Source organism: Chaetura pelagica, unplaced genomic scaffold (genome assembly GCF_000747805.2).
Source record: "Chaetura pelagica isolate M959 unplaced genomic scaffold, ChaPel_1.0 scaffold21, whole genome shotgun sequence".
Classification (NCBI taxonomy): domain Eukaryota; kingdom Metazoa; phylum Chordata; class Aves; order Apodiformes; family Apodidae; genus Chaetura; species Chaetura pelagica.
In genome coordinates this window covers 168,973-196,675 of record NW_009952251.1, presented here as the reverse complement: position 1 = coordinate 196,675, position 27,703 = coordinate 168,973, and the positions used below count along the sequence as shown (strand labels likewise).

At 43.0% G+C, this 27,703-nt stretch overlaps 2 protein-coding genes across 2 annotated transcripts in view; both read right to left on the bottom strand.

Annotated features, from left to right (window-relative positions):
* NRP2 (neuropilin 2) overlaps positions 1-5,495 on the bottom strand; it is a 111,130-nt gene extending 105,635 nt beyond the window's left edge. The window contains exon 1 of the mRNA XM_010007372.1: positions 5,459-5,495. Coding sequence (XP_010005674.1) covers positions 5,459-5,495 — 37 coding nt within the window. The remainder of the gene's footprint in view (positions 1-5,458) is intronic.
* Positions 5,496-13,512: 8,017 nt separating this feature from the next.
* LOC104397411 (partitioning defective 3 homolog B-like) overlaps positions 13,513-27,703 on the bottom strand; it is a 142,740-nt gene continuing 128,549 nt past the window's right edge. Inside the window, exon 8 of the mRNA XM_010007371.1 lies at positions 13,513-13,867. Within this exon, the coding sequence (XP_010005673.1) occupies positions 13,513-13,867 (355 nt within the window). The remainder of the gene's footprint in view (positions 13,868-27,703) is intronic.

Here is a 27,703-nt window from a genome sequence, read left to right as displayed (position 1 = left end):
CAAACCCAGCTCTGAGACCCTCTGTGGGGAAAGGCACTGCATTCTACCTTGCTTACAGCAGAATACAGGTCTCATGAGGGTGTAGTCTGGTTCATTAGAATTAATTTTAGTTAAATGGCCCCACATACTCCTTTATGCAGACACAGCAGTGACCACAAAACAGATTTTAACTTGAGCCCAGATCCCAGGGAAGTGAGTACTGTGAGGAAGCCACAAGACCACCACCAAGGCAGAAGGAGCACCTTCTGAAACTGTGCTCATTGAGTTTCCAGCTTTTACTATATTCCTAGTATGTCGTTTGCCACTCTTTATACAACTTAAGCAGAAGGAGAAACAGATACCAGTGTTTTATTTGCCCAGTTTTTAGTTATGAGTGCAGGTTATTATGACCCAATAACTTTTAAAATTGGCATATTGGGAATTATAAATTAATACATGCTAAAATTGACTCAGAGTTGCCCAAAACTGTCCTACCCATAAATACCAAGGTCTGCATTCAAAATGCTTTGGAGTGCAGTACAGATTTATTTTTACTGAACCATTACTGCAATTCCTGCTATATCTGGTGTTGTAAAATTCTGTACTTTTCTGTCCTTCTGTTTTGCCATTTTACTCTTTCCTTTTTCTTTGTAGTAAAACCAAATTTTAATCTCAGAAAGGCTATGTTCCTCCTCCCTGATCTAGTGGTTTTTCCCTTAAATATGTGGTATTTTGAAAATTACTTCATCTAACATAATACTCTTGCCTGAATTTCATTCAATGTGCACTGCAACCCATAGCTCTGATCCTACAATGATTTATGCTTGTGCACAATCTGGAGTGAGAAGAGTAGTGTCATCATTTTCAGTGAAATGACCCACGAACCTCAAGTTAAGTACCTGTATAAAACTTTGAAGGAGTCCTAAATCTCTGGCAAGATAGCCCTGCACCCGTCTGGTGAAACACAGCCTCAGCTGGTACCTGGTACCTGCTATGTGTCCACAAAGCACAGCAGTTGTTAGCAACAGCAAGAGAAGAGCTCAATGTTGAGATCAAACTGCCTAGGCAATGTTGTCTACGCTGAAGTGCGACGAGACGGCAGGAGCTTCTCTCTCGCTTCTACCTTTCAATCAGGGCTACGAAGTCAGGACTCTGGATCTGCAATTGAAGACAATGCAGATTTGAGAGGAAGTCAAGTTAAGCCCCCTCCCTGCACAAGGAAGCACATGGCTGCTTTTTTTTGGTTAAAAGTCAGCTTACCAACTCTGATCTGTCCTGGTCACACATGATATCAGATCAGATCCAGAGGTGAGAATGACTTTGCAGATACAAAGAAGCGAAAGACTCTATATACAAATACATAATTATACATAATCTTAAAGCCTTTATTTTAATGCAAAATAAAACAGGTAAAATTTGTATAGCCATATGTAACAGAAGATCAAATTCTTTGATGTGGTTCTAGAAAAAAACTCTTAAATTGTGTTGAATTTCTCCCCCAAAACAATCACGCAGGATTTAAAAATCAGTTTCACTTAAACACATGGGTACTGTCAGGATCACAAACACCTCTCTCTCCCTCACAATAGCAGAATAGCGTCTTGGAAACCCTTCTTGTCTGTGCAGACAGTGAGCAGCACTTCTGATTTTGCACGTAAGGCTTAGAGACTCTGCAGAACAACTGTGATGAGAACACAGGTGTAGGGCCTTTTGAAGTGCAAACCAGTCACTGCTCAGAGCAGAGTGTCAGGATGTGGCCCTGGCAGAGCAGTTGGTAGGATTCACTCACAGCACTAACTCTGATAAACAAATCTGTGATGGCTGGGAGGAGGAGGTAGCACAATTAATCTGTAAAAAAATTAGGCAACATGTGATGCTATTTCTAGATCAGGAAGCTGGAGTGAAATGGAATTCAGGGCTGCATGCACTTTTTCAAGGCAGGAGCCTTTTTTTTTAAAAAAAAATGCTTACTATCCCCCCTTTTTATTTTTTTTCCACTTTATGCATTCAAGGGGTGCCTAGAGACTTCTGCATCATAATATATCACAGTGGTACTATCTGTTTGCAGGCCAAGATCATGGCTCACTAGTGGGTGGTCACTCAGAAAATCCACAGGCTCTTTTTCTATCTCTTAATCTTTCAACTGCTGGGCCCAGCTGGCTCCATGCCAGGGCCAGAAATACAGGCTGCACGCCACCAGCTCAGGAAATCAAAGCTTCCAGCTTTGTGCAGGAGCGGGCCTCTCTCCCCCTTGTCTTGACTCCTGTTCACACACGCTCTCGGCACGCTGCTCTTGTGGCAAACCCAAACTCTCCCTTCACACCCGCTATGGCAGTAACTTTACTGCTGGACTGGCATGTTTTGGATGAGGGAGTGCAAGGCAATTACGTGTCAAGAGCATTTCAGACTCATGATTTTCCCAAACATATGGACATATGGGGAAAAGAACAACTTGTTACTTAACGGCTCTTTTGGATTTTGCAAGTGTGTATTTTCAACCGTCAGTTGTAGCACCTCGTGAATTCTGCACGGTACATATTTTTCCACAATATGGTGCTAAAATCATACATTTTACACTGCAGAGAAGCTGACTATATATACTGTAGTTACACATTATACTTTTGAAAATACCGTACCTCTACCAGATACTACACCAGCAAATGGCAATTTTCTCCCAGAACAACGGCACCAGAGATTGATAAGATGTTCTGCAATACTTTTCGGCCTTGTTCCCCCAACTAGGTCAGGCTGCTCTTCCTCAGCTCCTCACCTGTAGGATGCATTCATACATTATACTTTTTTTTTTTTTTTTTACTGATCTAAGAGCAGAAGCATCATTTCATAACCTGTTGGGTAAGATTAACAGCTCAGAAGGTGTGTGTTTGATGTGTCTGCCTCAACAGAGTGAAGCCAATGCAGTCAAGGGAAGCTCTTCAGAAGAGATTCAGGTCACAGAGAGACAATTGCACAGGTCCTGCAAAGGCTATAAATAACCCAGGAGCTGTTTCCATCCAGAATTTATTTGGCCCTAGCTCTTGAAATACTGTAAATAAGTTCTGCTTGCTGTGCTGTGATGCCATTTGAAGGGTTAGTTGAGAGTGAATTATAAAGGCAGTAGTTTATATTCAGAGCTGTTCTTAATTGTGGCCTGGCTTGATAAAGCCACTGTCACAAACATATTATGTTATTTACAGCTGGATCAAATGTATCAGGGGTTATATTTCAAGGAGGGAAAGGAAAGTATTTTAATTTAGTTTCGCTTCACTTTCAGCGGGCCTTCATAACTCCAGTGGCTGTCCTGTGGCTGCCAAGTCCTGGCTGAGTATCCTACAACATCTAAAACTCTTTGAGAGAAGTACAAGGCTGCGTACAGCACGTACATGACAGGCAGAGTTTCCTTGGGGAATGTGCCTTATTTATGGAGTGTACTGAGAGATACCCAGCTTTACATCCAGGCCTCCCTCCAGAGGTTTTTCCTTCCTACATTACTAGGGAAGAGGGCAGAAAGAAATGGAACACGAACCAAACACACTTGCTTTATAATTGGTTGCATTCTTCTCCCTCTCTCCCTCCCACCAATGCTTCCTCTTGACTGGATTTAGAGCTGCTCCTGCCCCTGCCCCAGGGAGCCCAGCTCTGTATCTCAATCATGGAGATGTTCCCCTACCATGCCAAAGCTGTCTCCTCTCCCCTCCTTCCCAGTCTGGCTGGTGCGTAGAGATTGGTGTGAATGCAAACGATAGAACCTGCTGGCCAGCTGGGCAGCTGCAAGTGCCTCAGAGTTATGCCAGTCTCTCAGGAGAATCAGCAGTACAGAGGAAACGCTGCCTGGGATTAAATGCTGTTTGTTATCAGTGGCCCCTGGAAAACAGCAGTACACAGACTCACCCTGTTCTGTGCCTTACAGACCTCTTACTCTAAAAAAGCCCTTTTCCCAGGAATGTCTAGTAAAGTAACACACTCTTAACAGGAAAAATCTTCCTGGTGATATTTTATACTTGGGAAGTGACCTATGTGATTTAATCTGTTGCATACCAAAGGTATCAAAAAGACACTTAATTAAGACACTTAATCCTTGGTCAGGTCACAGTCTCTCCCTGATGAGGAGAGGAGCCCAAATGGTTAAAACACTTCCAAAAGGCTGAAGTCAGGGAATTAAGGATACTTGGAAACTTCCCAAAATATATTTCTAGGTGGCAAGACTGTGTGGTTTCCCTGTGACAAAATCCTTGAGACAAATCTCTGAGCGCCCACAGCCCTGTCTAACTGAGTAGCACAGGTCCCTGTAGCTGGGGACATGCATTTCTGACCTCCCAGGCTGGCTGGCTGCAGAGCAAACTCAGGCTGTGCTGAGGAAAGAGCCAGCACCTACCCCTCTGTGCTGCCCCACACAGCTCTACTGCGTTGCTGGCCCCCTCGCCTCACTCTCACCTTCTCTCTTCCTATGTATGTGCTGATGCAAATAACTCACTACAAACAGCATTTCTCTCCTCTTCCTCCTGGGCCTCAGGATCTTGAAGTCCTGTTGCTTTCCTTGACTTTTTCCTCACCCTTTGCTGCAAAAATAGAAAATATCTTCTGCGCACTGGCCTGATGGCCCCTGGCTGCAGGAACTCTGGTATTTTGGCACTTGGCACAGGCCTGGTGCTGCCCGAGGCTGACCTGCACTCAGGGGCTGAGGGTGGCTGGCAAAGGCAGGACGTGCTGCTGGCAGGCACTTGGCTGTACTGACAGCAGCAGAGGCTCCGGTCTCCAGGGTTTACATTGAACAGTGCACACTGTGTAACTATGAAGCAATCACAAGTGCACACAGGCACATCTGCAGACACACTTCTCAGATGGCTAGCTGCCTTCTCTGTGAGCCTGCCCAAGCATGGCAGATACATATTTGACTTACTTCAAACGCAGCTGGTGCAATCAGAGGAGAATCTTGCTACACAAACTGCAAAAAATGAAGGCTACGAAATAAATGCTGCCACCACCGAAACGAAAGAGTAAGACAGAGGCCAGAATACAAATCTGGAACTGCATCAACCTTAAAGCAGAGTCGCAGGTCTGAACATGCCCAGAATGTGGCCACTACCTCTGTGGCAGTTCCTTGTTGACTCGTGATCACACACCCGATTGTACAGGATTCCCCATTCTGCACAAAGTTCGTGCTTCATGCTGTGCTCTCACTGAAAGGCTCTCAACAGCACTCTGAAGTAAACTCTGGTGACACTGCTGCCCTAATGCAGACAGTTACATACTGTACAGGTGTAACTGGATCCGGGAAATAGCCCTGAGGTGTATTCATTTGCGCTTCATTTCCAGCAGCCACTTCCTATTTTTAAAAGGAATTTAAAAATACTCAACTGTCTGGTACCTCACGTACTCAAAACACATCATACTTCACGTGGCTTTTGTTTGCCTGTTAGAAAGCACCTGCGCTGAGCCCAGCTCAGTAAGAATGACTCCAGGTCTCATGTGCCATTCTTACAGGCAGCTACATTTGGGAACAACTCTACAAGGATCATGTCCGACAAGATTCCTCCCGGGCTGTGCTGGCAAGTCCAATGTGTGGCTATACAGCTGCAGTCATTGGGTTCTTCTGCCTGGGATCCTGTTGCCTGTACTGGTACTGGTCTGGACTGGTCCCACGGTGTCGGACAATTTCATTATAAGCTGGTGCTCGGTGGGATGGAGGAGGAGAAGGTGGCACATCCTGTCGGAGGGGTCCTTTATGCTGGTTTGTGATGGGCTGGGCTGGGTAGTACTGGGGGTACCTCAATTCTGCCACTCTTGTGTCCGGCGTGCGGATGTAGTTCCCCTTAGATGGGTGGACAGCAGGCTGTCCTCCTTGGTAGTAGGGAAGATCTCTCTCTTTGTATATTACTCGTGGCCCTGTTAAATATTCCAGTGGCTCTGCAGGTCCACGTCTGAGGAGGAAGAACATAATAAAGCACATAAAAAGGCAGTCCACTAGCTCAGCAACACATTATTTTACTCACAATCTATGTTTACTTTGGGAAAGGAAATGCCACCTCAAGCATGACAGGTCCAGATGAGTCAAAAGAACTTCTGAAGGATAGCAGGCCTCCCACCTGCACGCTACAAAAGTCTCTAACACCCAGGACGCTGGAGGAAGGGTCCAGCGCACATCACAGCACTTTTACAATGGGGGAGCACTGGAGCCCTTCAGCTCCCAGAGTCATCCTCCTGTGATCCATTTGCCATAATGGAAACAAAGCTCCTTTAAACAATGAATGTTTGACTGAATCTTATCTTGCCTGAGGATAAACAGATGAGTTGGGTCTGCAAGTCTGCAAATCCCATAAGCTTTATATGCACAAATATTCACGCTTTCCAAGCCATTTCCCACTATTTTTTCTCCTAACATGTCAGATTGTAAAACTTTCCAAACACCATAGTTGGAAAAACTGGAACTCCTGCAAGAAACACTAGAGATGTCAGGCTACAATACCTGTGTGTAATGGGCGAGCTGCCAGTGGGGTTTCAAAAAAACTCCTGTAATCTATAAGGCCTGATATTACAACAGCCCTGTAACTTGTCTGCATCAGTATGGATCTGACAAGCTGTAGTTCACATGAAAAGCAACATGTGAACATGTCATCCCTGAGAATGTGCCATGGAGCCCTCTCTGTATCTTTCTGCATCTTAATTCCATGATCTGCGCTAATGAAGCATTGGTATTTTTTCCTAGTGCAGGTTAACTTGTGATACTTTTCAAAGAAATGGTAAAAATAATTATTCCTACAGACATGTCACCAGAGCATCCCTAAAAGTTCAACTCAATTAGGAGTTTTTGCCAGGCTGATTGCAAAGGTCTTTGCACTTTGCGCAAAACCTTCCATTGACTGCACAGGAAGATTCTGAGTGAGAGCTGAGGGAAGATGGCAGGGTTTTGATTCAAAACAGGGGCTAAAACTATAAATCAATTACACCTGCTCTGTGGCTTTGGGATTGAACTCATCAACTATGAAAATATTCTTTGCACAGATTTATTTAAAAAGTCATAATTCTGGTACAACTGACCAGGTGTTCACAATTCACCAATGCCTCTCTTTTGTTCACACAGAGATTATACAGGCATGCTCCCCCTTTCTTAATCTGGGTGCCCAGACTCCACTGGAGCTTGTTTTGCATGAAATAAAACAAACCATGTGTTTTTCTGCTGCACTCGCTTAGGCCCATGGGGTAAATCATGGACATAGGCAATGAACAAACATTATCTGCCTTGAAATGAACCTACAATTCTCCCCCTGGAATAACTTGGTGCAAATGTTTCCTGTTTAAAATGGAAAGAGCAAAAGGAAGAATTCCAGGCCTTGGACTTTTAGGACCCTATGTTCCCCAGAGACTTTTTGCTTTAAAAACAGAACATTATAAAAGACAGGCACTTCTGGCTTTCCCCCCACCCCCCATCATCTCTCCGCTTGTGAGACAGTCCAGACAAAGTGCTGAAGGGCCTGAAGCCACCCTCTGAGATACTAAAAGGACTCTTAACTGCATGTATTAAGACAACTTCTATCTCTGCTCACACACCTATGCCTTCCAACAAAGCCTGATTTCCACAGCAGGCCAAAGAATTGCTCCATATATTTCTTGTTCACCAGTCAGTCCCATCATACGCAGCTTGTAATTCCTCTCTGTGCAAAAACACACTTCCAATCAGAAAAGGCTTCTGCAATGGTAGGAGCTGCTTTGTGTCAAGCAGCAAACCAACAGGAACAAATGTCAAACCTACAACCATCACCTTTTAATATAAGGATAATGCTCAAAATCCAGTATATTAGATTTTATAAGGTGTTCTCCTCAACAGCTATAATAAACCAAATTATTGTAGATCACATCAAAAAGGGAACCTGATCCAGAATTCAAGGAAGACCCAGGTAGCTTTTGGACAGCTCTAACTGCGAAGCTGAGTTACTCTAAAATAACAAATTCAACATTAATTGGTAGCAAAATGACTGTAGAGATAAGGACTGAGCCACCAGCATCATCTACTGAGCCTTCAGCACACAGCTCATCCCTCAACTCACAAGAGATGTCTGGATGTTGCAGGAAAAGAGGGGGATGCGTTTTGCTATCCAGTCACAAGGGCTGCTGGTCCAGCTCTAGGAGACAGTGTGACACTGCTGCCACAGAAGTTGTGACTGTGCAGAAGGCAGCACATTCAGGCAGCTTTGACCTAAGACTGTGCAGTGAAGATGAGCCTGAGCAATCAAAGCACAAGTGTGCCAGACCTGAGGCATGTGCCCAAGCTGCTTGAGCTTGTGCCATCAGGTCTTCATTGCTGGTACCCACGTTACAAAACTAAATCCAGCACTGATTCATTTACAGCAAATACAGTCTTTGGTTCCCTAGACAAACTGCAGAGAAGAACATACAGAAAGGGCAAAATCTTTCTTTAAAAATAAAGAAGTATCTAAGCTGTTCATTCTCAGCACCAGTTTCACCCCTCTGCTGGTGAAACACGCATAGGTGGTAACACTCTCGTGTCTTCCCCAGCGTCAGGGCTTAGCAGCTGTGGGGAGAAGCTGTACATGGAGACAAGGCTTGAATCTACTTCACACAAATCCTTTAGGAAAGCTCCAGGAAGAGAGAAAGTAGGTGAGGTTTTCTGGCAGCCTTGGCAATAATACAAGCAGTGATCTAACCAGTGATTACCAGAACTCTCTCATGAGTAAAATCTTGGGAAAGCCTGGTAACTGCCCCAAACTACCACACTCTCCAGCTCACTTCCCCTGGTGATCCCAGGGGGTGTTATGCATGCAGATACACATGCTACAATGGCACCACTTTTCTTCCCTTTTATGACCAGCACCGTGTGTTGAAGATGAGTTATTCCTGAAGATGAGTTATTCTTCTCCACCTACCAGCCATACCTAGTGAAGTCTGCTCTTAGGGAGCTGCTGACAGTGCAAACCAACAGCCTGAGGGTCTCCATGAACCTCCATCTGACAAGACTTAAAATACAGTAAACCAACAGCCCTTTCCTCTCTGAGTGTGTCAAATTAACCATCAGAAAGTAAATCTTTTTAAAGCAGAAGAAACACCTACAGTAACCAAGCTCTGGCTGTAGAAATGCCATCACCATTAGCAGTAAGTCTGGGACACTAGGGGCAGTACACAGCAGCAAGAGCAGGGACCCTCTGTAGTGACACCGTTTTCACCTGATGGCTGATGATGTAATGTTTGCTGTTTACACTTAAAGAAATTGCCACAACAACTCAAACCAAACACTTCCTACTTTGCAGCCCCTTGTAGATGCTATGTTTGTCTCTGCAAGAATCAAAACAACCCCTGCCTTTTCACTTGGCAGACATTGCCACCTCTGAGGAGGCCCTAATGAAATTCTTCTCCCCTCCCTCACTGTTTTTGTTGGCTCCTGATGAGTTCAGAGTTCATAGGGCTGTATCACACCTCCCAAGTGACCCATGCTTTGGGGGTCAAACCAATAACCTCAAGTGGAAAATCAGTGACCCAAGGGAGTGATCCAAAATCCACAAATTGGGTCAAGCAGGTCCAGCCACTCAAAAGGACCAGGCTAGGAGCGTGGCCTCTGAGAGGACATGCTGAGTAGGAGTTGCTCTGACTGTCAGCTGTTTTCCAGATTTTTGGCCATTTGTTTGACCTGGGGGTCCAGTGAAATTAATGGCAGGCAGAAGGTAGGGAAGCTGACACAACATCCTGGGAAGGAACTGATCTCAGAGCTCAGAAAGTGTTTTTGCTGATAGTTCAGTTCTGCTAGCTCCCACTGGAAGATGCATCGCTGATGTAGGTCTAGCTAAAGCAGAGGCTGCTGCTGTAGGAGGCAGCATAAGGAAGGGAGGCAGAAGCCCCAGGTTCAAGAAAGGAGTGAAACTGGTAGGGCAGTGTGAAAATGCAATCCTCAAAAATGTCATAGCCAAGGCATTCATTTTATTGTGAGGAGATAAATCTTACCTTTCCCTGCAGAGAAATTATAGCTATCACACACAGGTAGTTGCACAGATATTTTGCCTTATCATTTCACATGCTGGTTAGCAGCTACACTGGTTTATCTTTTAAATGATTCACCAGGTAAGAACTGTGATCAAATTTGAGCTTTAAGAGCAAAAGTAGCCTTGTCCAAATAAAGCAGGTAACTTGTTACTGATGTTCAATCAACAGTACATAAGTTGTTATTTTCTCCATGACAAGTGAAGCCAGAAGTAGGTTTTTTTGCTATCCCTGCTTTATTTACCATCCAAGCACAAAGAATATAGAATACCATATTTTCTGGCTTTGCTGCAGAAGTTTTAAAAGCTTCTGGGTTTATTTCATATAACGGCTAGGGTTGGAAGGGACCTTAAAGATCATCTAGTTCCAACCACCCTGCATGGGCAGGGACACCTTCCACTAGACCAGGTTGCTCAAAGCCCCGTCCAACCTGGCCTTGAACACTTAAAACTGAACCAAAAGGTTTACCAAAGATTCCTTAAGAAAGGTTTCTTTTACTCAAAATGATACTTAGTAATTGAAAGCAAACAGGTATCTATAGGTCTCAAGAAACCTAACTAATACACTTTTTGCTTTCTGCAGTTCTTCCCTCTCCTTTTTTTTAAAGCCCCCATTTCAGTAATTCTTCAGTTGTGCAGGATCTCACTGGATAGACTGGCCTGGATACCTGATGCTTCAAAAGCAACCAGGAAAAAAAAAAAAATTCTATTTCAGGTTTACTGTGTTTCATTGTTAACCCCCATTTGCAGGTCACCTTTACCATCAGCCACAAGACACATGCTTGGGTTATCTGAATGGAAAGGAAAGCAAAATGATGGCCTGGCTGTTCACGCTGTGCCCCATCATGTTAGGGGGTTGGATTTCATCATGACAAAGAGTTTTTCTTGTTCCTATTCTGTAAGAATCACAGAGGTCACTCTCTTGGTACCTGATAAAAAGCAAGGAAGGGAATGCTCTCTTTTTACATCACCGTCTCCTCTCACTGCTGAGGAAATATTTTGCAAGGGACACAAACTCACAAGAAAAATGCCTTCTTACTTTGTCAGGGAGTACTTCTTTAAATAAATTTCAAAGACAGCCACAGACTAAGTGGCAAATGGAAAGCCCACATTTGGCTGCAGTGTCTTTCATGTCTAAGTGAGACATAGAGAGATTCTGGTTGATGGCATCAGGCAGCTCAGGCTGTGATTAAAGAACAGGAGAAAGCAACAAGGTCCTATCTGTGTCCAGATCCTCACTGAAGAACTCTATTGCATGCATCATTATTGCAGGCTGTTTGTTCTCAGCCAGGAGGATCTACTTCTAAAGAAGAAAGGGGAGGCTGATGTAAGAATTAAATTATGCAAACAATCTTACACTATCAAATACATTACACCATGTTCTTATAAAGCTCTTCTCAAGATACACTAAAAAGAAATTACTGAAAAGACTATGTAGTCCTTATCTCTTCAGATATAGTATTAAAGACACCATAGTGCTATTTGTAGTCAGTGGCACTAAGAACTTCTGTTGCTTAATATTTAATGAACATATAACTTCAAAACATATTTTTTAAATCACTGCATGACTCTGAGCTTCATTAGTCTGTCTCTGTATCTTAATAGGTGAGATACTCCTATAACAAATATTTTTTGCCATTTCAGACCACTGCTTCCCATAGCTGATGATGGGTTTTGCATTTAAAAAGCCACAGGAAATAAAATTTGGTATTGTAGTGCTGGGAAGAATCTGCAGCACAAGGAAGTGCTCAGTGTCTGCTGTCTGTGAGAGAGAGGCTTGCACCTCTCAGAAGAAAGCAGATGTATAACAATGTCATACTAACCTCAAACACACCACACAGAGATTATTTATTGGCTGAGCTGGTGGAGGTGCTTTCTTCTCCTGCTCTTTTATCAACAATGCAAGGCTAAAAAATCAGATAACGTAACCGAATACAATCCCTGGCTCTCATGTAGCACATGCCATGCAGAGAGAGCTGTTTTTAGTTTGAGGACTGTGTTTGGAATTCCTTGAGTTTCAGGTTTCCAGTTACCAGACCCTCATCCCTGGGCCAGGCACGACTGCGGTTGGACTGGATTAGCAGAACACTCTGCAATGTATATTACATACCTTTGACTTCTACAGGCTTTGCAGACCCATAAAAATAATGATCATTTCATGGCCTGTATTACACAGGTAAAAAAAATTGAAAAAAATTCTTTCTCCCCTTTTTAAAGAATTCATATTTCTTTTGGATTTGGAGAAGGAGGGATCCCTACAAGTTTGTTTGAACTTCAAGCAGGAGTACATTTCAGATGCAATGCAGGCAGACCTGATTCTCTTTCCTTGCATGCAGTTTTGCCTTGACTGGCCTGAACTTAAGAGCTACTATGCCTAGTTTTTCTCTCTCTACAGTGTTCCCCTCGCCTCACTCTCACCTTCTCTCTTCCTATGTATGTGCTGATGCAAATAACTCACTACAAACAGCATTTCTCTCCTCTTCCTCCTGGGCCTCAGGATCTTGAAGTCCTGTTGCTTTCCTTGACTTTTTCCTCACCCTTTGCTGCAAAAATAGAAAATATCTTCTGCGCACTGGCCTGATGGCCCCTGGCTGCAGGAACTCTGGTATTTTGGCACTTGGCACAGGCCTGGTGCTGCCCGAGGCTGACCTGCACTCAGGGGCTGAGGGTGGCTGGCAAAGGCAGGACGTGCTGCTGGCAGGCACTTGGCTGTACTGACAGCAGCAGAGGCTCCGGTCTCCAGGGTTTACATTGAACAGTGCACACTGTGTAACTATGAAGCAATCACAAGTGCACACAGGCACATCTGCAGACACACTTCTCAGATGGCTAGCTGCCTTCTCTGTGAGCCTGCCCAAGCATGGCAGATACATATTTGACTTACTTCAAATGCAGCTGGTGCAATCAGAGGAGAATCTTGCTACACAAACTGCAAAAAATGAAGGCTACGAGATAAATGCTGCCACCACCGAAACGAAAGAGTAAGACAGAGGCCAGAATACAAATCTGGAACTGCATCAACCTTAAAGCAGAGTCGCAGGTCTGAACATGCCCAGAATGTGGCCACTACCTCTGTGGCAGGTCCTTGTTGACTCGTGATCACACACCCGATTGTACAGGATTCCCCATTCTGCACAAAGTTCGTGCTTCATGCTGTGCTCTCACTGAAAGGCTCTCAACAGCACTCTGAAGTAAACTCTGGTGACACTGCTGCCCTAATGCAGACAGTTACATACTGTACAGGTGTAACTGGATCCGGGAAATAGCCCTGAGGTGTATTCATTTGCGCTTCATTTCCAGCAGCCACTTCCTATTTTTAAAAGGAATTTAAAAATACTCAACTGTCTGGTACCTCACGTACTCAAAACACATCATACTTCACGTGGCTTTTGTTTGCCTGTTAGAAAGCACCTGCGCTGAGCCCAGCTCAGTAAGAATGACTCCAGGTCTCATGTGCCATTCTTACAGGCAGCTACATTTGGGAACAACTCTACAAGGATCATGTCCGACAAGATTCCTCCCGGGCTGTGCTGGCAAGTCCAATGTGTGGCTATACAGCTGCAGTCATTGGGTTCTTCTGCCTGGGATCCTGTTGCCTGTACTGGTACTGGTCTGGACTGGTCCCACGGTGTCGGACAATTTCATTATAAGCTGGTGCTCGGTGGGATGGAGGAGGAGAAGGTGGCACATCCTGTCGGAGGGGTCCTTTATGCTGGTTTGTGATGGGCTGGGCTGGGTAGTACTGGGGGTACCTCAATTCTGCCACTCTTGTGTCCGGCGTGCGGATGTAGTTCCCCTTAGATGGGTGGACAGCAGGCTGTCCTCCTTGGTAGTAGGGAAGATCTCTCTCTTTGTATATTACTCGTGGCCCTGTTAAATATTCCAGTGGCTCTGCAGGTCCACGTCTGAGGAGGAAGAACATAATAAAGCACATAAAAAGGCAGTCCACTAGCTCAGCAACACATTATTTTACTCACAATCTATGTTTACTTTGGGAAAGGAAATGCCACCTCAAGCATGACAGGTCCAGATGAGTCAAAAGAACTTCTGAAGGATAGCAGGCCTCCCACCTGCACGCTACAAAAGTCTCTAACACCCAGGACGCTGGAGGAAGGGTCCAGCGCACATCACAGCACTTTTACAATGGGGGAGCACTGGAGCCCTTCAGCTCCCAGAGTCATCCTCCTGTGATCCATTTGCCATAATGGAAACAAAGCTCCTTTAAACAATGAATGTTTGACTGAATCTTATCTTGCCTGAGGATAAACAGATGAGTTGGGTCTGCAAGTCTGCAAATCCCATAAGCTTTATATGCACAAATATTCACGCTTTCCAAGCCATTTCCCACTATTTTTTCTCCTAACATGTCAGATTGTAAAACTTTCCAAACACCATAGTTGGAAAAACTGGAACTCCTGCAAGAAACACTAGAGATGTCAGGCTACAATACCTGTGTGTAATGGGCGAGCTGCCAGTGGGGTTTCAAAAAAACTCCTGTAATCTATAAGGCCTGATATTACAACAGCCCTGTAACTTGTCTGCATCAGTATGGATCTGACAAGCTGTAGTTCACATGAAAAGCAACATGTGAACATGTCATCCCTGAGAATGTGCCATGGAGCCCTCTCTGTATCTTTCTGCATCTTAATTCCATGATCTGCGCTAATGAAGCATTGGTATTTTTTCCTAGTGCAGGTTAACTTGTGATACTTTTCAAAGAAATGGTAAAAATAATTATTCCTACAGACATGTCACCAGAGCATCCCTAAAAGTTCAACTCAATTAGGAGTTTTTGCCAGGCTGATTGCAAAGGTCTTTGCACTTTGCGCAAAACCTTCCATTGACTGCACAGGAAGATTCTGAGTGAGAGCTGAGGGAAGATGGCAGGGTTTTGATTCAAAACAGGGGCTAAAACTATAAATCAATTACACCTGCTCTGTGGCTTTGGGATTGAACTCATCAACTATGAAAATATTCTTTGCACAGATTTATTTAAAAAGTCATAATTCTGGTACAACTGACCAGGTGTTCACAATTCACCAATGCCTCTCTTTTGTTCACACAGAGATTATACAGGCATGCTCCCCCTTTCTTAATCTGGGTGCCCAGACTCCACTGGAGCTTGTTTTGCATGAAATAAAACAAACCATGTGTTTTTCTGCTGCACTCGCTTAGGCCCATGGGGTAAATCATGGACATAGGCAATGAACAAACATTATCTGCCTTGAAATGAACCTACAATTCTCCCCCTGGAATAACTTGGTGCAAATGTTTCCTGTTTAAAATGGAAAGAGCAAAAGGAAGAATTCCAGGCCTTGGACTTTTAGGACCCTATGTTCCCCAGAGACTTTTTGCTTTAAAAACAGAACATTATAAAAGACAGGCACTTCTGGCTTTCCCCCCACCCCCCATCATCTCTCCGCTTGTGAGACAGTCCAGACAAAGTGCTGAAGGGCCTGAAGCCACCCTCTGAGATACTAAAAGGACTCTTAACTGCATGTATTAAGACAACTTCTATCTCTGCTCACACACCTATGCCTTCCAACAAAGCCTGATTTCCACAGCAGGCCAAAGAATTGCTCCATATATTTCTTGTTCACCAGTCAGTCCCATCATACGCAGCTTGTAATTCCTCTCTGTGCAAAAACACACTTCCAATCAGAAAAGGCTTCTGCAATGGTAGGAGCTGCTTTGTGTCAAGCAGCAAACCAACAGGAACAAATGTCAAACCTACAACCATCACCTTTTAATATAAGGATAATGCTCAAAATCCAGTATATTAGATTTTATAAGGTGTTCTCCTCAACAGCTATAATAAACCAAATTATTGTAGATCACATCAAAAAGGGAACCTGATCCAGAATTCAAGGAAGACCCAGGTAGCTTTTGGACAGCTCTAACTGCGAAGCTGAGTTACTCTAAAATAACAAATTCAACATTAATTGGTAGCAAAATGACTGTAGAGATAAGGACTGAGCCACCAGCATCATCTACTGAGCCTTCAGCACACAGCTCATCCCTCAACTCACAAGAGATGTCTGGATGTTGCAGGAAAAGAGGGGGATGCGTTTTGCTATCCAGTCACAAGGGCTGCTGGTCCAGCTCTAGGAGACAGTGTGACACTGCTGCCACAGAAGTTGTGACTGTGCAGAAGGCAGCACATTCAGGCAGCTTTGACCTAAGACTGTGCAGTGAAGATGAGCCTGAGCAATCAAAGCACAAGTGTGCCAGACCTGAGGCATGTGCCCAAGCTGCTTGAGCTTGTGCCATCAGGTCTTCATTGCTGGTACCCACGTTACAAAACTAAATCCAGCACTGATTCATTTACAGCAAATACAGTCTTTGGTTCCCTAGACAAACTGCAGAGAAGAACATACAGAAAGGGCAAAATCTTTCTTTAAAAATAAAGAAGTATCTAAGCTGTTCATTCTCAGCACCAGTTTCACCCCTCTGCTGGTGAAACACGCATAGGTGGTAACACTCTCGTGTCTTCCCCAGCGTCAGGGCTTAGCAGCTGTGGGGAGAAGCTGTACATGGAGACAAGGCTTGAATCTACTTCACACAAATCCTTTAGGAAAGCTCCAGGAAGAGAGAAAGTAGGTGAGGTTTTCTGGCAGCCTTGGCAATAATACAAGCAGTGATCTAACCAGTGATTACCAGAACTCTCTCATGAGTAAAATCTTGGGAAAGCCTGGTAACTGCCCCAAACTACCACACTCTCCAGCTCACTTCCCCTGGTGATCCCAGGGGGTGTTATGCATGCAGATACACATGCTACAATGGCACCACTTTTCTTCCCTTTTATGACCAGCACCGTGTGTTGAAGATGAGTTATTCCTGAAGATGAGTTATTCTTCTCCACCTACCAGCCATACCTAGTGAAGTCTGCTCTTAGGGAGCTGCTGACAGTGCAAACCAACAGCCTGAGGGTCTCCATGAACCTCCATCTGACAAGACTTAAAATACAGTAAACCAACAGCCCTTTCCTCTCTGAGTGTGTCAAATTAACCATCAGAAAGTAAATCTTTTTAAAGCAGAAGAAACACCTACAGTAACCAAGCTCTGGCTGTAGAAATGCCATCACCATTAGCAGTAAGTCTGGGACACTAGGGGCAGTACACAGCAGCAAGAGCAGGGACCCTCTGTAGTGACACCGTTTTCACCTGATGGCTGATGATGTAATGTTTGCTGTTTACACTTAAAGAAATTGCCACAACAACTCAAACCAAACACTTCCTACTTTGCAGCCCCTTGTAGATGCTATGTTTGTCTCTGCAAGAATCAAAACAACCCCTGCCTTTTCACTTGGCAGACATTGCCACCTCTGAGGAGGCCCTAATGAAATTCTTCTCCCCTCCCTCACTGTTTTTGTTGGCTCCTGATGAGTTCAGAGTTCATAGGGCTGTATCACACCTCCCAAGTGACCCATGCTTTGGGGGTCAAACCAATAACCTCAAGTGGAAAATCAGTGACCCAAGGGAGTGATCCAAAATCCACAAATTGGGTCAAGCAGGTCCAGCCACTCAAAAGGACCAGGCTAGGAGCGTGGCCTCTGAGAGGACATGCTGAGTAGGAGTTGCTCTGACTGTCAGCTGTTTTCCAGATTTTTGGCCATTTGTTTGACCTGGGGGTCCAGTGAAATTAATGGCAGGCAGAAGGTAGGGAAGCTGACACAACATCCTGGGAAGGAACTGATCTCAGAGCTCAGAAAGTGTTTTTGCTGATAGTTCAGTTCTGCTAGCTCCCACTGGAAGATGCATCGCTGATGTAGGTCTAGCTAAAGCAGAGGCTGCTGCTGTAGGAGGCAGCATAAGGAAGGGAGGCAGAAGCCCCAGGTTCAAGAAAGGAGTGAAACTGGTGGGGCAGTGTGAAAATGCAATCCTCAAAAATGTCATAGCCAAGGCATTCATTTTATTGTGAGGAGATAAATCTTACCTTTCCCTGCAGAGAAATTATAGCTATCACACACAGGTAGTTGCACAGATATTTTGCCTTATCATTTCACATGCTGGTTAGCAGCTACACTGGTTTATCTTTTAAATGATTCACCAGGTAAGAACTGTGATCAAATTTGAGCTTTAAGAGCAAAAGTAGCCTTGTCCAAATAAAGCAGGTAACTTGTTACTGATGTTCAATCAACAGTACATAAGTTGTTATTTTCTCCATGACAAGTGAAGCCAGAAGTAGGTTTTTTTGCTATCCCTGCTTTATTTACCATCCAAGCACAAAGAATATAGAATACCATATTTTCTGGCTTTGCTGCAGAAGTTTTAAAAGCTTCTGGGTTTATTTCATATAACGGCTAGGGTTGGAAGGGACCTTAAAGATCATCTAGTTCCAACCACCCTGCATGGGCAGGGACACCTTCCACTAGACCAGGTTGCTCAAAGCCCCGTCCAACCTGGCCTTGAACACTTAAAACTGAACCAAAAGGTTTACCAAAGATTCCTTAAGAAAGGTTTCTTTTACTCAAAATGATACTTAGTAATTGAAAGCAAACAGGTATCTATAGGTCTCAAGAAACCTAACTAATACACTTTTTGCTTTCTGCAGTTCTTCCCTCTCCTTTTTTTTAAAGCCCCCATTTCAGTAATTCTTCAGTTGTGCAGGATCTCACTGGATAGACTGGCCTGGATACCTGATGCTTCAAAAGCAACCAGGAAAAAAAAAAAAATTCTATTTCAGGTTTACTGTGTTTCATTGTTAACCCCCATTTGCAGGTCACCTTTACCATCAGCCACAAGACACATGCTTGGGTTATCTGAATGGAAAGGAAAGCAAAATGATGGCCTGGCTGTTCACGCTGTGCCCCATCATGTTAGGGGGTTGGATTTCATCATGACAAAGAGTTTTTCTTGTTCCTATTCTGTAAGAATCACAGAGGTCACTCTCTTGGTACCTGATAAAAAGCAAGGAAGGGAATGCTCTCTTTTTACATCACCGTCTCCTCTCACTGCTGAGGAAATATTTTGCAAGGGACACAAACTCACAAGAAAAATGCCTTCTTACTTTGTCAGGGAGTACTTCTTTAAATAAATTTCAAAGACAGCCACAGACTAAGTGGCAAATGGAAAGCCCACATTTGGCTGCAGTGTCTTTCATGTCTAAGTGAGACATAGAGAGATTCTGGTTGATGGCATCAGGCAGCTCAGGCTGTGATTAAAGAACAGGAGAAAGCAACAAGGTCCTATCTGTGTCCAGATCCTCACTGAAGAACTCTATTGCATGCATCATTATTGCAGGCTGTTTGTTCTCAGCCAGGAGGATCTACTTCTAAAGAAGAAAGGGGAGGCTGATGTAAGAATTAAATTATGCAAACAATCTTACACTATCAAATACATTACACCATGTTCTTATAAAGCTCTTCTCAAGATACACTAAAAAGAAATTACTGAAAAGACTATGTAGTCCTTATCTCTTCAGATATAGTATTAAAGACACCATAGTGCTATTTGTAGTCAGTGGCACTAAGAACTTCTGTTGCTTAATATTTAATGAACATATAACTTCAAAACATATTTTTTAAATCACTGCATGACTCTGAGCTTCATTAGTCTGTCTCTGTATCTTAATAGGTGAGATACTCCTATAACAAATATTTTTTGCCATTTCAGACCACTGCTTCCCATAGCTGATGATGGGTTTTGCATTTAAAAAGCCACAGGAAATAAAATTTGGTATTGTAGTGCTGGGAAGAATCTGCAGCACAAGGAAGTGCTCAGTGTCTGCTGTCTGTGAGAGAGAGGCTTGCACCTCTCAGAAGAAAGCAGATGTATAACAATGTCATACTAACCTCAAACACACCACACAGAGATTATTTATTGGCTGAGCTGGTGGAGGTGCTTTCTTCTCCTGCTCTTTTATCAACAATGCAAGGCTAAAAAATCAGATAACGTAACCGAATACAATCCCTGGCTCTCATGTAGCACATGCCATGCAGAGAGAGCTGTTTTTAGTTTGAGGACTGTGTTTGGAATTCCTTGAGTTTCAGGTTTCCAGTTACCAGACCCTCATCCCTGGGCCAGGCACGACTGCGGTTGGACTGGATTAGCAGAACACTCTGCAATGTATATTACATACCTTTGACTTCTACAGGCTTTGCAGACCCATAAAAATAATGATCATTTCATGGCCTGTATTACACAGGTAAAAAAAATTGAAAAAAATTCTTTCTCCCCTTTTTAAAGAATTCATATTTCTTTTGGATTTGGAGAAGGAGGGATCCCTACAAGTTTGTTTGAACTTCAAGCAGGAGTACATTTCAGATGCAATGCAGGCAGACCTGATTCTCTTTCCTTGCATGCAGTTTTGCCTTGACTGGCCTGAACTTAAGAGCTTCTATGCCTAGTTTTTCTCTCTCTACAGTGTTACAGCTTGGAATATTTAGAAACAAACAGCAAAAGCACCACAATACTGGAAGGGAAGCGCATAGCTATGTTCACATTACTCTAGTCGAAGTCTAGCCTTAAAGAGGTTGGATAACAAAGTCTTGTGTTATTTGCAGAGGGTAAAATTTTAGGAGATGTTGGGCCCCAGCAGCTCCCTGGTCTGTCCAAATGGAGGCATTTAGGTGTCCCATTTGTTTTTACATGCAGGATCAAGCATAAAGTTTAGTCATTTACTAGCAGATACTGCACATAAGCAGACTGCAGAAACAACTGTAAGATAGGAAAACAGTAGTCTGACAGGTTTAAAACTTTACTATAAGATTGCATAAGATTTCTTATGACAGCATGAACAGTCTGTTTTGCACACAAGAAAACTGATTGTTTTCAATCCCTAACAGAGCAATCTATGTCTTAGATTTGTTAATATCAGAATTTAGTGTCTTTTAATTAAATCTCCTCCCATCAGCAACAAATGCATAAAATGTCATGTCACTCCAGCATTAGTTTATTTTCCACAGCAGATCCCAGACCAGCTTCTGGTAATCCCATCCTGCAGGCAAAGCTCCCCTTTCTTTCCTTCTCTAAAGCCAACCTACCGATATAGGAACTGCAATAATCAGGATTAAAACCCTCAAATCAACAGCAACAAAACCCCAATATGCTAGCCAGTGCTCTACAAATGCCCAGTAAGCATTCAGAACAACTAGTCCAATAATCCTTCCTACTCAATTCCCCCTTTGTATTGTTCATATGCTCTCAGGCATGGTACATCTCTTCTACCAGGAGGCATAAAATAAAGTAGCACCTATTGAACAAGACATCGCTATTCTGTGATCTCTTCAAGCTTAAAGGGATCTTAAGTAGATTGGTACTTTAAGTAGTGAGCCATTACAACATGTGTAATTTCATATGTTACTCATTATTCAAGACAACATAATACCATGTGAGTCATTAACCTCTTGGCATTGGTAACCTACTCTCAATGCTAAGAAGTCATGCTTGTTGCTCAGGAACCCCCATGCTCTGTCAGGGAGAGACCTGGATGAGATTTTAAGGTCCTTTTGGTCTTTTGTTTTGCAGATCAAAAGGGGCCAAAAGCTCTTCCTATAGATTAAAAGAGTTCTTGGCCTTTGGTCTCTTGCATCACATTTCTGAGACGAGGCTGGCCAAGTTACATTGGAGGGGAGAAAACTTTTTAAAGGTAGCATGCACCTTAAGCCAGCAAGAGAAGCAAATGTTTAGGTTTCTCAGCTGAATTTGCATTTCAACGCAGACTCGAAGCGATCCAAAGAAGTACTGAATGCATGCAGAACTGCCACCTCTGGGGAGAGATGCTGAAGTGAAATCTCTGTTATGATAATGTTTGTACTGCATCCGTGTGCAGTAGCTTCAATGGCCACGGGGAATCCACTATGCCTGCTATGAGAGGAGCCAGCTACTTTCCTCGAGAGCAGCCTAGCAATGAGAAGGGAGAGGGATGAGGAGAGGTGAGACCCCACATCTGACCCCATCATAGCAGCAGCACAGAAGCCAGAAATCTATCCAGCTCTCCTTGCCTCAAACTAACCTCTACTGCAGATCTTCACTTTTTTGGAGGCTATTAGGTTAGAAATTAAAGGTCTTGTAGTGGTTCAGGAGATTTTCATTTGATTTAAAAGAAATTCCGCTGCCATAGTCAAAATCCCTCTTCAGAGGGAAACAAACAGCTCAGGTTCCAGAAGAGCTCCATCTGAGCAAGGAAGCCTCCTCCCTTCACCTATCCATTCACAGCACTACTGCTATCCATGCTGGTTTTGTAAAGTGCTTTCAAAGACAATAAACCCAAATTCTATCCTGTTCTCATTTTTCACATAAAATGAATTTTAAGCATGGATATTCAGCTGTGCTGTTCAAATTGTTTTCAACAAATAACAGAAGTCCTTAAAATAATCTTCCAAAGTAATAACAACCTGAGCCCAGGTATTTACTATTCAGTTGCTAGGATCTTAACATACTGTCTGATCTTCAGTGGGCTAGTAAAAACCTATAAGAAGTGGTTATTAATGTTATTAACAAGCTTTTAGACTTTGTGGTTTGTTATTTTTGTTTGTTTGTTTGGGGTTTTTTAAGAATCTCTCATTTACGTTAAAACATTCCTTTCAGCATGTTCTCCCATTGCCATGGTGAAGCATGGCTGTCAATTCTGCCTCTGATGGCACAAAGTGGATAGCAAAAACAAGCTTCAATAAAAAAGGAAAATAATTTTTTGGAACTGATTGTAGCTGGCTATTTTACCCTCCATTTAGTTTCTTTCTGGGTCCTGATACTCTATTAAACTCACTGAGATGTGCCATTCTCCTTTTCCCCCTTTGCAACAAAGGCAAAGATCAAGATCCGGATGAGAATGATGGCTGCTTCTTGGGGGCAAGGGGGACCTTATAAACAAAGAGCTCTTATTTCTTTCTTCAGGCTTTGTTCCCATTGTTCCCCTACTGCTCTTGTACTGATTTGCTCCTAAACAGCACAAACAGCCTGTAAGTACATCCTTCCCCCCCGTATTTTCTTTTGTTAGAACCATTCATTTCCATACAGGCATTAGATTATAGATTTCCTGGTTTGCCGCACCATTAACACCCTGGTAACCACCCCTTTTCCATCCAGTTATTAAACACCACCTTTAATAATTGAGATTTAAAGGCTCAGGGCATGATAAACAGCTGAAGTTATAACTTTACAGCTGCCTCTACAGAAGTGTGTAAATCTCCAGATTTTGATAAGCAAATCAGTTAATTAGACTTGCATTACGTCACAAACTTTGCGGGTGCTCTGACAGCAGACGTCCAGAAATTGAGCTTTAAATAACAAGGGTCAGACCCCTAAATCCCACCAGGCTGGGAGAGACGGAAACGTCCCACCCGGTGCCCAAAGAGCAGTAGCACCGACTGCAGCTGCTGTGACTTGCAGACGGCCGGAGAGCCCTGTGACTGCAGGCTGTTCCAGCTGTGTTTATGCTGGCTTCTTCCTCAGGAGCTTCTACTGTTACACGAACATCAGTGCAGCTGCAGCAAGTGGAGCCACTGCTGACTGGACGTGCTCTACCTGCTGCCCACAGTGGACACAACCTTTGCTTTACCAACCTGAATGTCCCACCCCCCACCCCAGCACGCAGGTTGCCCTGAGTCACTGCCAGCCAGTAAACCTTCACAGCCTGGGAGGTGTGGAGCTGCAGCTGCTCTTTAAGAGTGCGGATAGTAAGAGGTTAACCTTCTGTCGTGAGGCCCAAGCGCCTGTACTCCATCTCTGCCTGAGTTACCTCCCTGTTGCTGCATGTAAAAATACTGTATGTAATTAACTGTTATCAGGTTGTTAAGCAGTGTGCTGAAGTGTGAACTTATCGTTCAATTGTTTCCTTTATTTACAAAGTCCCTGCCAGTCTCAGAGGCGGCAGCCTGGGACAGGCTGTTGACTTGCTGAGATGCGGCGGGTTTAGCGCAACAGATTCTAGCAGCAGAAGCAGATTCTGGAGAGGTGAGACAAACTGCTCGGTTCCTCAAACACCCCCTCAACACGCCCTGCAGAATAGCTGTATGCTAATGAGACACATACACCTGCCACTGCTACCAAATACAACACTGTAATGTTGCTTTGAGACCTGAACTACTCATCACAGAGGAAATGCACAATACGGCTAATGCCTATAGATATATGTAAGCTGTGTGGCCCATTTGGCCATGAAGATGACGTAACTGCTAAATGTCATGCACTACTCTGCTCAGTTCTCCCCCTTCCCCTTTTCATAATGTCCTGGTTTGAGCCATGACAGAACCAGTTGTGTTTTTTTTTTTTCCTAGTAATTTTACTTTTCAGATAAGTCTCTTCTAGGTAACTGCACTTTCTAAAATTAACAGCAAGTATTTCAGTCAGTGTCTGCTTCTAGGACTGATAACACTCCATGTTTATAGTTACTAAGACAGAATGGTATGCAGCAGCAAGGTCACTGCTTGGTTCTGCTAAACTTCTTGTGCGCTGGAAACAAATGGGAGGAAAAGGGGTCACACCTGTGACCCTCCTGTGGGGAGGAGTGGAACCTTGACACATTTACTGGACTTTGTTTCTTTAGGAAAAGCAGATGTGTTAGTCCACAGACTGGACTGATAAACACCACCACAATATGAGGCATCTCCTACTCCACACAGGAAAGCTAGTACATACCATAAGTGAAAAAAAGAGAAGCACTAGCACTTCCCAATCTGAACCTGGTAAGAACCTAGCAAAAATTCCAGACAGGACGTCTCAATTTGGCTGGGGAGGGGGGGGAGGAATTAAATAAAAACACCCTCTAACTTGAAACAATCTTTTACATAATGAATCAATCAAACAATTATCTTTGCTCTAGTATGTACAAATCAAGGGAATCATCACTGAAAATAACAAACAATTTATATAGCTCATTTAAAGCCACTGTAAGCTACGCTGCTGATTCACTAATGAACAATAAAGGTCACTACTACAGTATCATTCTAAGTATTTTCAGAGTGTGCAGTGTGATAGACTTGAAGTGCCATGTTAAAAAAAAAAAAATATCACCAAGATACTTTACAGAGTGAAGTAAAGATGGAGAGAGATCTGTGCTCTGCCTAGATACTAGACTGAGAAGAGGGAATAACTTGATGTGATGAGCAATTTGGTGCCCCAGACTCATCCGGCCTTGGCCAAAGCCTCTGGATGTCAATAGAAGCATTTCAATGAGCTTTGGATTAGGCTGTTCTATAGGAGAATGGTATCTGAAAGGGGAGGAGAGGGCAGGAGAGAATGAGACATCTGTATCCTGGAATGAAGTCAGGAAGTTAAGGCCTGACAGCCTTAAAAAGCAAATAAATAGCTGGAGTACTAGACGTGGGTTGCTGAAATGCCTCACTCCACGAGGAAGCATTCCTTTTCAGTTGTACTCAGAGAAAAGACTGACCAAAATGCAGTTATTTTATTTTTTACTTTTTGAATGCTTATGGATCTAGGGAGGGGTGCATATACGCAACTACAAAGAAACAAGGCATTCTACCAGATTAATAAGCACACCCTGCTAGCTGGATATTACAGCTACGATTATTAATAACCAGGCAACTGGGGCAATGTAGCAGAGTGTGCCCTAAATTGCAGAGTCACATCTTTGAATGTTACCAGAACAAGATGCTTCAGAGGAAGCTGCAGTTAGTTGACAATTACTAGTTTCCATAGGCCTTGCAGCATAAAAGCAACCTCTCCTTTCCTCCCCAGAAGCTAACTCAAAACAAAGCTGCTATTGGTCTAAGTCCAGGTCTGCTGAAAGATGTAGGTTTCAGAAACACAAAACACTTGATGTCTACTCTTAGAGATGTTGATTTTAAAAAAACCAAACTCACTATAATATTTAACCTTGACAGACCTACTATTCGAATCCCATAGGAAAAAACCCCACAATATAGTAGAGCCTGTAATGATCTGAGAATGATGTCTTTTCCAAACCTCAATCTCAAATCTTTAATTCTGAGTTGGGTTCCTCTCTAACAAAAATATGTGCAATTCTACTTCCAGTAAAATGGGATTTTCTTTCAAAGAACTTTGCAACATTTTAAAGGTCACCCTTTTTTAATGATAAAAAAGTAAAAGGGTTAAATTTCATATTGCATCAAACAGCTACAAAATAATCAACTGCTCAAGAAGAACATTGCATTTTCCAAGCCAGAAAAACACAAAGCAGCAATTGTCATTCAAAAGTGGTCTCCATGTACATAGGTTCCTCCAAAAAATTATAAAACTTGATGTATAAATTAGTACAACTGAAAATGAAATATCTAAGAAGAAAATGACCAAGGCTAATGGTTCTGTATTGATTATCCTTTTTCACATTGGGATTAAAGGCATTTCAGCTGTGACCCAGCATTACAGCTGTTATTATAATTTCCAAGTATATTTTTAGACTGTGTACAAATAAGTGTAATGGACAGGTGAACATTTTCCATTGTCCTTTAAAACCAAAATGTTTCTGATGAAATCTCTGTAAGACCAAGGACCACTGCAGTAATCTCTCAATAACAGAGATTTCTTCAGATGTTTGGTGACAAGAAAAAAGGGAGAGGTGTCAGCCCTTCCCATAAAGGAATCAAACCAAAATGACATTAAGGTTGTTATTCCCCTCAATAACACTACAGAGGTTACAAGTTAAGATCAGTAACAAGTCTCTTCAAAGAAAAAGTAAACTTTTTCATTAAGTAACCTTTCCTGATATTATTTGCAGGGTATTCAACAAAAAGCAGTGCATTAAGGCAACATTACAAAGGCATTATTTAAACCACAGAAAGTGCAGGGAGTTAAAAAGTGAAATTTCTCTAAGTATCACTGACTGACTGCCATCCTTCCCTCGTGCTTTACAATCTACATTTAAGTCTAGGTTTCCTGGAGGCCTGTGATAGCTAGGCAAATGATTGCTATTGAAAAGCAAAACATATTCAAGGTAAAGCAGGTGCTTAAGTGCTCTGATGGATCTGGGCCTAAAAATTCAAGTTGTAAATTCCAGATCAATTTCAATTGACTAATTAAATTTGTCTTTTTTAAAAAAAAAAATTAAAAAAAAATCCAATTCCCTTTTCATTTCAAACCAATCTGCTCTGTGCTTTTTGCCACAAAGCATGGTGCAGTCAGTACTGCAGCACAGCCTGTACCCCCAAGTACCTCCCACCTTTCCACTCACCATTCCAGAGGGGGCTGCAACAACCCATGTGGTAAAGAGATCATCATAGAAAATGCTCAAAACCAGACCAGATATATACAGGCAGCCTCAATTCAGTCTAATTCTCCAGTCAGTGAGAAACCCAGATGCATTCAGAAACCCCTGCAAAGCTAACTAGAGGACTAGCAGAAGTAAAGTCAGCCAGTAAGAGACAGCATGCACAGCAAAGTCACACAGGCTGAGTATGGCTACTGGGATCCTTAAAGCTTTTAACTCATCTTGGAAATCTTTAATTGCTGAATGTATAGTTGCAAAGTGGGTTTGCTGTTTGAGGATCTTTGGAAGAAAGTACTTCCTTCTCCTCGTTTTGTTCCAACTATTGTTTTGGGTGGTTCATTTAAATTCAAGAGTGTATCACTATTACCTCTTTTAGAAAAAAAGGGAGTACCTGTGACCATGTCATGCTTCTGAAAAGACCTTCTTCTTATACTGAAGACACCTCGGTTCTGAGTAGCCACATATTCCTTTTCTTTAAAGCATAGTATCTCGGATCGAGCCAAAATCCATAACAAAAATGCTAAATAGGGGTCCAAAACCTGGTGACACATGGGTATGTGCAACATTATGCTAACACCTAGATCCAAGCATAAAGCCATTCATGTGGCTTT